General features: G+C 30.5%; 2 protein-coding genes across 2 annotated transcripts; both read right to left on the minus strand.

The window, feature by feature from the left end:
• Positions 1-3,254: 3,254 nt before the first annotated feature.
• Positions 3,255-3,987, minus strand: ccl39.1 (chemokine (C-C motif) ligand 39, duplicate 1). Its single transcript, NM_001113639.2, has 3 exons — positions 3,843-3,987; positions 3,561-3,684; positions 3,255-3,474 (listed from the first exon to the last, which is right to left on the minus strand). Exons 1-3 carry the CDS (start codon positions 3,904-3,906, stop codon positions 3,378-3,380), a joined length of 285 nt encoding a protein of 94 aa, NP_001107111.2. The 5' UTR covers positions 3,907-3,987; the 3' UTR covers positions 3,255-3,377.
• A 2,508-nt stretch (positions 3,988-6,495) lies between these two features.
• ccl39.2 (chemokine (C-C motif) ligand 39, duplicate 2) lies at positions 6,496-10,188 on the minus strand. Its single transcript, NM_001142267.3, has 4 exons — positions 10,063-10,188; positions 8,445-8,537; positions 6,820-6,922; positions 6,496-6,690 (listed from the first exon to the last, which is right to left on the minus strand). Exons 2-4 carry the CDS (start codon positions 8,518-8,520, stop codon positions 6,606-6,608), a joined length of 264 nt encoding a protein of 87 aa, NP_001135739.2. The 5' UTR covers positions 8,521-8,537; positions 10,063-10,188; the 3' UTR covers positions 6,496-6,605.
• Between the last annotated feature and the right edge of the window lie 498 nt (positions 10,189-10,686).

Here is a 10,686-nt window from a genome sequence, read left to right on the forward strand (position 1 = left end):
TAATAATAATAATAATAAGTATGATATGATAAATATGATATAATAATAAATATGAATAATATTATTATTATATATATAAATATGATAAACAACAACAACAACAATAATTAATATATATATATATATATATATATATATATATATATATATATATATATATATATATATATATATATACACACACACACACATATGTATATATATATATGAATGATAATAATAATAATAATAATAATAATAATGATACAAAACTTTGTTACAGTGAAAAATGTCCCAGCGCATCATAAAAAGTCAGACAATAAGGTCTAAATGTTCCTTGTCAGCAGTTTGCAAGAGTTTTTCAACAACAGTTTTTCATTCATACATTATGTCGATATTACTGTAAAACATATCCATAAATCAGCAGTTTTTTGCATTTTTTGATTTATGTTTTTATTTCCCACCATTTATTTATGCATTTGAATTGCATTATGAGACCTTGATCTTTTTTCCAATAACTTTTAACCTCGAAATTGAAGTTCAAAAAAGTTACTTTTATTTACATTTTGAATAGTTTAAAGTGATTTATTGTCTGTGTTGGTGTTGTATTTTACACTTATTTTTCTATATATAACTTTTTATACATACTCAGAGTTTCTGCAGGTTTCACCAGGGTAAATTTAAGACTTTTGAAGTCATCATTAAGACCATTATGAATAAAATTTTAGACTTTTTTTCTTTTCTTGAATATCCAGGTTGGAAAAGATTTTTAAAAATATCATAATTTAATACATTTAATAATAATAAAAAATATAGGTTAGGTCAGTATCCTCAGCAGTAAATAAACTTTTAAATAAAAGTTACTGTAAGGAAAGTAATTAAATGCTGTTTTTAAATAAAAAGTTGGGATTGTTGGTGATTGTATGGGTGTTAACAGTCAGATTGGGTAGCTATACATGAACAAAAGAAAATTAATGCCTGTTAACAAAGGTTTAAGACCTATAACCTAAAATTCAGCTTTTGAGATTTAAGACATAACACTTTTTAAGACCCCGGGCCCGCAGATATACTATTTTTAAGTTACTAAAATTGTCAATAAAAGTCACTTTATTAAACTGTAGAGTTGGATTTTTAACATCAAAAGTGGACAAAGATCAAGTACCCATTATGCAATTCACAACCATAAATAAACAGAAAACCCTTGTGAATCATAAAATACGGAAACTGTTGATTAACAGCTATATTTTACAGTGTTTGAGTATTTGCACAGTCAGTGGTCATTTGAATTCATATTTGTAACTATCTGGGTATATAATATAACAGATAAAAAGGATGAACTTGAAAAGATCATCCGAGTTCTTTTATGAATGATTCAGCACATCTGGATTGATTTGAAGCTTGTATTTCATAAAAACACCAGGAAAACTTAAATCTCAATCTCAAATGTCTGAAATAAAGGCTTAATGTTACTGGAACACAGTACTTCTTGTTTTGATTGCTTGTTTACTGTGAAAGTACAAGTCAAACCACTTTTTATATCTTGTGGAAAATTAATGACCAAAAGTTTCATTTTGCTGACAATCTGAAAACTGAAAAAAAAAATTACTGTGAAATTTACTTAGGATACAGATATTTCAGAAAACATCTATTTTACAGTTGCAGATTTGTGGTTTATTTCTGCAGCAGTGAACAAGAGGCTTTACATAGTTTTATTTTCTATTCTCATGGTTTTTATAAGTATTTATATTTAAATATAGGTTTAGATAACAAACTTAAAACATTAACCTCCTTAAGATATTTAAGAATAATAACAAACACGCTCAAAAAGAAATGAATTAAAAGTTTATATTTAGAATGTTTATAAACAAGTCAATCATTCACATAAAATTAGTTGACAATATATAATTTTTGCTGTATAATCACACACATAGGTAATATATGGGTTAAATGTATGCTGTAAAGTTCAAAAAGATACTTTCTAGCTTCTTTTAGGTTTTCATTCTGCTGTCTAGTTTAGTAAAAAAGCTCTTAAACCAGGCGTTCTCTGGATTTACACAGATCTCTTTTCCTGTTCTTGTCATAAACCTGAAGGGGAAACCAACAAACTTCATTCTTTAAACTTCAACAACCATTTTGTCTCTTTTGTCTCTTCCGGGGTTCCGTAGGGCTTCTCATTCTTCTAGATGTTTATTTTTCTTCGTCTTTTTCTTTTGTTTTGGTTGGAGTATGCAAATTGTTCTTTTCTTCTTCTTTTGTCTTTTTAACGGTTAGTTGAACACTAGAAAGTTCATTACCACCACCTACTGGAAAGTCAATCAGAGACTTTCCTCTGTTCCCTCCAAGATCAAAAACAGTGTAGTGTGTTTAGATCCTCTAATGAAGGAACTAACTTTATATATGTTCATTTATTCATTTGTCTAATTTATTTATTGTGTTTTTCAAACCTCTTTGATGCCAAATTTCCAATCAATAACTTTTTTTACAAAAACACTTTGTAATAATTAATATTTTGTGATATTTTGTGCCATTGTGTCTGGATTCAAGTGTAAATTCTCGTTCTATATTGTAATTGTATTATACATTTATTGCTTAATATTTATTCTTTTATTGTACTTTCATCAGTTTCAGAAATCTTCATGAACATAAAAATATAGCCTCAGATACACCCACAGATCAATGGTTTAAGACATTAGACTCATTAATCTTCTAATCTTCTAAAAATGCAAAAGTCTCAAGGCAGCCTAGAGGCTCCCAGTTTTCAACACTGCTTTTTATCACATCAACTACCTAGTCAAAAGGGTTGATTCAAAGCTTTATCTGGCTTAACCCTGATTTTCCACTAACAGTGTAATAATATTTATTACTACACTGTTATTATTAATACTATGGTCCAAAAAATAAATAAATAAATGCAAAAAATCTGGAAATTTCTATTTATATTAGAGGGGAAATATGTTGATAAAATTATTACAATTATGTTGCTTCTTTAATGTTAGTCTTCTGACATTTTCCATTAATTTATCTTCTATCCTACACAAATATAATTTATAAAAACACTTCTTGTAGTTTGGGGAAATATTATTTTTTATTATAACATTATAACATTACAAGTTTTCTAACTAAAATGAAAAAAGAATCAGGAAATTTCTTGCTAAAATAGATGTAATTATATGTTATATGTTAGAATATGTTTTTAAATATTCTTTAATGTTAGTCTTTTGAAATCTTTAAAAAATGAATTAAAATAAAACATTATAAGAATTACAACATGATGATGAAGTTATTTATATTTTATTAAAACAACTGAACCAATCTCATAAATTATTTTCACAATAAATCACATCAGAAATAGTACAAAAGGTCAAACATATGATGAAGTACAGTTCAAATAAAGGCTTTTAGACTCGTGTTCTGCTGTCTAGCTCAGCGACTTGTCTTTTCACAAAGGTGTTCTCTGGATCTACACAGATCTTTTTTCCTGCTTTTGTTGTAAACCTGAAGGAAAATCACATACCAGGATTTAAATTGAATTGCAATTGAATGTTGTTTAAAAATGAAATAATGTGTAAGATGACACTCACACAATGAATTTTTTGGCACAGTTACTGGTGGTCAAGTGGTGAGACACTATCTTGCTCAGAGGGATCTTTTTATGAGTGAACCCTTCACAGCAGACTGAATTTGCTGAAATAGTTGCTTCCATAGCTGAAACATGAAGACATGCATAATATCACAAATCTGCACATTAAAAAAGAGATAACATCTTGTATCTTGGTCTATATTGTAAAACAAAATGCACAAGTGATCATCAACCAGAAAAACAATCAGAGAACCTTATATTCAAGATAATAAAGGGCGCTCACCGCTTGAAGTGTCCTGCAAAGAGCAGAAGAGCACCAGGACCAGCAGAAACATCAGGCTTCTCATTTTTTTAGACGTTTCTTCTCAATCACAGAAGGAATCAGGAGATGTATTGTAGAGCTTGAAGATCTTAAATCTGTTGTGTCTAGAATGAGGTCTGAGCATCTCCTTATATACACATCTGAAAGATATTCCTCACAAACACATCCATGTAAATCCATTTCTGAAGAATAAGAATTTCGTTTTTAGCTCTTTCTTTTCCGGATCCTTTTTCTGCTTTATTGCGCACATATAAGGTACTTTTCTTTCACAATTCACTGAAAACAAGCTTTAAGAATACAACACACAACTTCCTCTTTTCAGGACCGTCATATTCTGCACTAAATATGAAGAATTTATGATCATATAAACATTTTGCTATCATAAAAAAAATTTGCTAAACCTTGAAATATTCATTTATACACCAAAAAAGACATCTGCTGTTTGGTCAAACTAATGTATATGTTTAGAATGAGCTGAAACAACACACTTCTTGAGTATTTGTGGAAACAACTTAATTGTTTTATGTTTAATCCACTTAAATTTGTAAAAATGCACAAGTTAACTTAATTTCTCCATGTTGTCCAACACAAATCAATTGTGTAGAAGCCAGCATTTTTGTACAGTGTTAGTAAAGGCCCTGATTCATTAGTTTTGTGGTTTGACTAAACCACTACTCCCACTATTTGCCCACAGAAACAAGACATGCTCTGAGAAAACTCAAGCAGTTCTTGTTTGTATTTTTTTTTCCATTTTAATAGGAAAGTCAGTATACACTCAAAGTATTTGCTGTTTGTTCAAACTTATTTAAAATTAGCGGAAACAACCCAATTCTTGAATTTTGTCTGTTTTTAATTGGGAGTGGTGGCAACTTTACTGATTTATTAATGTTCAATCCACTTAAATCTGTAAAAAAAAAATAATAATAAAATAAAATAAAAACACATTAAGTTAACACTTTATTGATTTGTGTTGGAAGAACCTGAAGGGATTGTGTGGGACCCAGTATCTTTAAAGCACCTTTGATGAAAATCAACTTTTGTAAGATGTTTGGACAGAACTGTGTTAAGGTATAGTGTGTCCACTGTCATATTAAAGTGTTATAAACAGAAGAAGTGTAATTTTTAATTATCTGACATCAAAATAGGTCCCAAATCCCAGTGATTTTAAGGCCCACATAACACAACGTGACGTAGGAGCGCGGTTTCCCCCGCCCAACTTTATAGTGATTGACAGGCGCCATGTTTCTATGCTAACATACATTGCACAGATTTACATACAAATAGAATACAAAATTAACCTTTCCTATTAGTGTTTATGCTGTTTTTATTTTAAATATAACATTAATATAACAATTTTTGTAACACTTAAATTTGTAATATATTTTGTAAACACATTAAGTTAATACTTAATTGATTTGTGCTGGAACAACATGAAGGGATTGTGTAGAACCCAGCATTTTCACAGCATAACCCAGCTAAACTGCTTCACAGAACTAAAATGCAAATGTAATGACAGGAAAAGTGGTTTAATTTCACAGTTAGTGGCTGAGCGCACACGTATAGTGTGTCCACTGTCATATTGGAGGGATATAAACTCAACAAGTCTCTTTTTAAAAATGTTCTGACGGTAAAATAGGACCGAAATCCTAATGATTTTGAGGCCTGCTGCAATGTGATGTAGTGCGGTTTTCCGCGCTCACTGAAGTGATGAAAGTGAGAAACAGGCATGTGGCATGTTTCTCTAATAACATGGATACACAAATATAACACCAAAAATCTGTTTCAACTCTCTGTCATTTTTTAAAGTTCTATAAGTTAAAATGTTTTTAAAACCGAGCATGTTTGTAATAAAGACAGTAAAATCACCATGTAATTCTTAACCACTATGATCACCACAGCCGTATGGTCAGTAAACGCACATATGTGTGTTTGTACTACAAACGGCATTTGTGTGAGACTCATCTTTTCAGAAAGGCTTGAATAAACTCCACCACAAATACATGAAGTCAACTTTATGCATTTTTAACGAACAAGCTATATTTCAGCTTCATTAGTGTCTATCTCTATGACTGCTGTTTTTCTGATGTAACGCAATAGAAGCAGGCTTGTCTTACATCTTGCAAAAGGGGTAATACAGGCGCCCTTTAAAATGTTTAGTTAGACAAAGATTTTCATTGAGAAACTTTGGACTTATATAATTTATTTTTACATAAATAAATATTAAATTTCTACTATTGTAAATTATTAAATAAAAAAAAATTCAAGCACAGACCTAGACTAAAGATTAGTAAGAGAGGAATGTGTTCCCTATTTTTGAATCTGACAGTGAACGAGTCCAACAAACAGAGAAAGGAGGAACAAACGTTTCTGAAAATTTCCCCAGGTCAATTCAGGCATTGAGAATAAGTACCAAGAAATAAAATCTTGTGAAGATGCAGTGAGTGTTTAGAAGAACATGAAGTATTTAAAAAAATCATCAAGACAGTATTGTCTTAAATGGCAAATTACAAAAACATGCTACATCCTTAATTTTTGACTTTATAAAGCATTATATCGACTGAGCTGCACTGTATCTCCTGTATCAAAATTTGCTTTTAATGTACAAACACACAAGTCCAAAAAATCAAATGTTGGTCTTTTATTTCATTAAGATGCGATTTAGATTACAGAATACGTGATTACATAGAATTACATACAAATAGAATACAAAATTGCCTTTTCCTATTAGCGTTTATACTGTTTCTCCATTATAGGCTTTATCCAGTCCTCATCTGGTTTTACACAAAATTGAGTCCTTGGTGTAGTAACCCTGAGCACAGAAAGGTTTACATTCAGATTTTAGGTCATTGCTGGCATACATAAAATCAATTTTTCTATCATCTGCCACAAATTTTTAAGATTTTTTTTTCTAAATCATAGATTTTAGTTAAGTACTTACATAATGCCTTTTGAAGAGCAACGTGAAGGCGTTATCACAGCACTCACAATTTTGTTGGCTGGAATTGGGAAGTCAATAAAATTGATGCAACAAAACTCTGGAACTGAAAAAAAAATTATAATAAGGAATTTTATTTGAAATTATTATGGAATATTAAACTAAGTGAGTGAGTGATCTAAATTTGACCTAGTGAAAAATTTTAATTATTTTTTCTATTTTTACCAGCATCAGTCCTGATCTCTTAAATTGATGCCTTGCCCTAAAAAACTATTATAAAAGAAAAACAAAAATAGTTTAATATTAAAAATGTTGTTTATTAAAAAAAGAAAATAAAGCAATTGTCCATCCATTAAAGGCTAAGGAGATTATTTAACAGCCTTGTATAAGTCAATGATCAGTAAAATAATGTCATGTAAAATGTCCAAATGGAGGCACAAAAGTGAAATTTAAAGAGCACCTATGGTGAAAAATATACTTTTCAAGCTGTTTGGACAGACATATGTGTAGATATAGTGTATAGACTGTCATTTTGGGGTGATATAAACACATCCCGTTCTCTTTTTTAATTGAACAACATAAAAATGGATGGACCAATTGAAGGGGTTTTTAAAACGACCGCAACTTGACATAGGAGTGCGATCCCCCCGCCCACCAAAATGATTGACAACTGCGCGTATTAACATGTCCCAGTAGTCATTTGTATAATCATATTAACAAGACCAGACGTGCGCAAAGCAACTGGGAATGAAAGGTACTAAGGTTGCTAAGTTTGCTAGGATCATAAATTATGATCAAATGTGATCAGGAGTAAGTTTCACATTTCAAATGTTTTTAAACAGTGCATGTGTGTAATAAAGTACAGTGATTACTTCAGCTTTACTTCATCAGCACAGCCGTGTGTCAGAACAATTATAAAGGAAGACACTTCAATCCTGGTTTGTGGACGTTAAATCAGGTTTATTTTTGTTATATAGGTTATATTATTTATATTTATCATCGATGCAGCTCCACAACAAATACTCATTGGTAAAGTTCTTACTGTAGTATTTCTCACAAATGTTACGTGAGATCTTCCTTTAAGTCTGTCTGTTGTCTGACGCATCCGAGGGTGGAGATTAAGGCATGCAGAAAGGCACGTAGAAATGGTAGGCGGGGAGGACTAGCCTTAAAGGCGCAGTACAACAAAACTGCCCCCTAGTGTAAAAATGTATAAAATAGAATCTTGTAAAAGGTATAATGAAAAATCTGATGGGTGTTTTGAGCTGAAACTTTACAGACACATTCTGGAGATGCAAAGCACTTATATTAAATCTAAAAAAAGGGGTAACCTAGGTGCCCTTTAACATTGTAACACTGACCTAATTATTTGTTTTTTTGACATGCAAAAGCACATTGCTTTGTTAAGACCATGTTAACAGATTATTTATTGAGATAATGATGTTGTAATCATCACACACAGTCAAATGATAAAAGTGAACATTTAGTTATGCTTTAACAGAAGTGTTTTAAATGAGAATTACCCAATGCTGTGAAATCCAGCCTAGAAAATGTAGTAGTTTAATGATATATAAGTATATTATATCACATTCATAAAATAATCTAAAAATAATTGTTAGTTGACTCACTAGCAGGCATAGCAGGAACTAGCTGAATTGAACACATGGTGAACACCAAAAACAGCAGAAACACCGGGATTCTCATTCTTGAAGATATTTGTCCTGTAAAAAAAGTAACATGGTTTATTCTGTAACCATCTTATGAGTCAATGTAACATATTGGGTTTTTCAAAAACAAAATTGGCTTTGGAGCTACAAAAAACGAATAATAATTTAAAAAAAATATTAACAGCCAAATGAGGAATATTAATTTGTGTGTGGAAATTATCTTTTTCTCTGAGGGTTAAAGGTATTGTTCACCAAAAATGAAAATGTACTGATCATTTAGTCACCCTCATTTTAAACCTTATGAGTTTCATTTTTCTTTCAAATGAAAAATATATTTTGAAGAATGCTGAAAACCTGTACAATTGACTTTATAGTGGGAATCACAAATACTATGAAAGTCAATGGATAAAGGGATTCCAAAATTTTCAAAATGTCTTCGTTTGTCTTCAACAAAATAAAGAAGCTCAAACAGGTATAAGCAAGTAATTGGTGAGTAGGCCAAATGATGACAGAACTTTATATTTTGCTTGAACTAACCCTTTGTTTTTCACATTAAAGCACAGAGGTTACATGGAATTTTCGTGTTAGCATTTGATACCTATACATACACTTTAGCGATAACTACAACACAACAAATTAGACAATACATTACACTTTATTCAAATAATAATAAGATTAGTAATATCCGTTATTGTTTTGAAAACCTCAAAATTACAGCCTGTCTCAACACATAAATCATTGGATATTCCAGCCCAATTTATTTCATGCAATATCAGAAGTGGCTAATATTTTAAAGAAGTTGTGCCTTTAAACCCCCTCATTCACTAGTGCATAAACAAGTCTTACAGAAATATCCAAATTAGATCATAGCTACACTGTTAACAACTTTTGTAAATTACACAGTAGGACAGCTATGCAGTATGTTACTGTATTTCAATGTTGCATTGTGAAAATTACTGTATTTTTACAGTAAAGATAAACAATGCTGTAAATACATACAAAGGAAGGTAAATGGTGCTGTAAATGTAAATACCATATTTTTGCTGTAAATAATTTACAGTAACTTACTGCCGAACTGAACGGTAATATGAACTGAATTTTTCTGTAGGACAGTTATGCATGTAACTGTATTTCAATGTAGCATTGTAAAAATTACTGTATTTTTAGGGTAAAGGTCTATACAAAACTGTAAATCCATACTAAGGAAAAGTGCTGTAAATATAAATTCAGTATTTTGCTGTATTTAATTTACAGTAAGTTATTGGTGAACTGAACTGTAACATGAACTGAATTTTACTGTAGGACAGTTATGGAGTACATTGCTGTATTTTAAATTGCATTGTAAAATTGACAGCATAAGTTATTTTAGATTCTAAAGAAAATTGTTAACAGTGTACAAATGAATAAAAAAAGGCTAGTAAATGAAAAATATGAATTGGCGTGAGATTCTGTTGGATTATTCCACTAAAAAGTTTATTATGAAAAATCTACAGAATTTGCTAAATATCAATGCATTGTACATTGTTTCTGTATCTTTTTAAATGTATTTTTTTTTTAGTTAGAAATGAATGGAACATACCTGTAGGAAAAGAACAGGAGGTGATATAAAACAGAGTAGGATATTAATGTCTGCTCATTCACAGCTCCTCTGCTGCTGCTGAAGTTAGGGAGAATCTGTTTTATGTGTGATTTTCAATACAAGTGTGCCAAAACACACTACTCTTTGCCCTTATACTAAAGTCATTGCACAACTCTACTGCACTGCATATAGAAATTTAAACACTATTCAAGATCTTCATTCACAAATAATAAAAGATAATTTCTGTTGTAGGATTATTTCACATAAGGCAAACAGGAGAATTTCATGAAAACAGATTATAACTTATCTTATATAAACAATGATGTATGATGGTTTGATGGAGCTGACAGAGTTTATGCTGATTTCTTAGTATTCATTAATTCCAACACAAACATGGCAAAATGAACTACCCTGTGTACTAGTTTGGACCGATAGGTTTGGACATGAGACCTGCATTTTCGCATTGTCATTAAGCCTTGATTATAAGCTGTAAGAATTTTGAAAATATGCAAAAAAAAAAAAAAAAGCTAATACCAACATGAAACATAAATAAAACAGCAAGTAACAAATCATCCATCACAAAGACACTCAATAATCCTCTCCAATTTCAAAAGTTTGAATCCA

This window comes from Danio rerio, chromosome 25, assembly GCF_052040795.2.
Source record: "Danio rerio strain M-AB ecotype USA chromosome 25, GRCz13ab, whole genome shotgun sequence".
In the NCBI taxonomy this organism is placed as follows: Eukaryota; Metazoa; Chordata; class Actinopteri; order Cypriniformes; family Danionidae; genus Danio; species Danio rerio.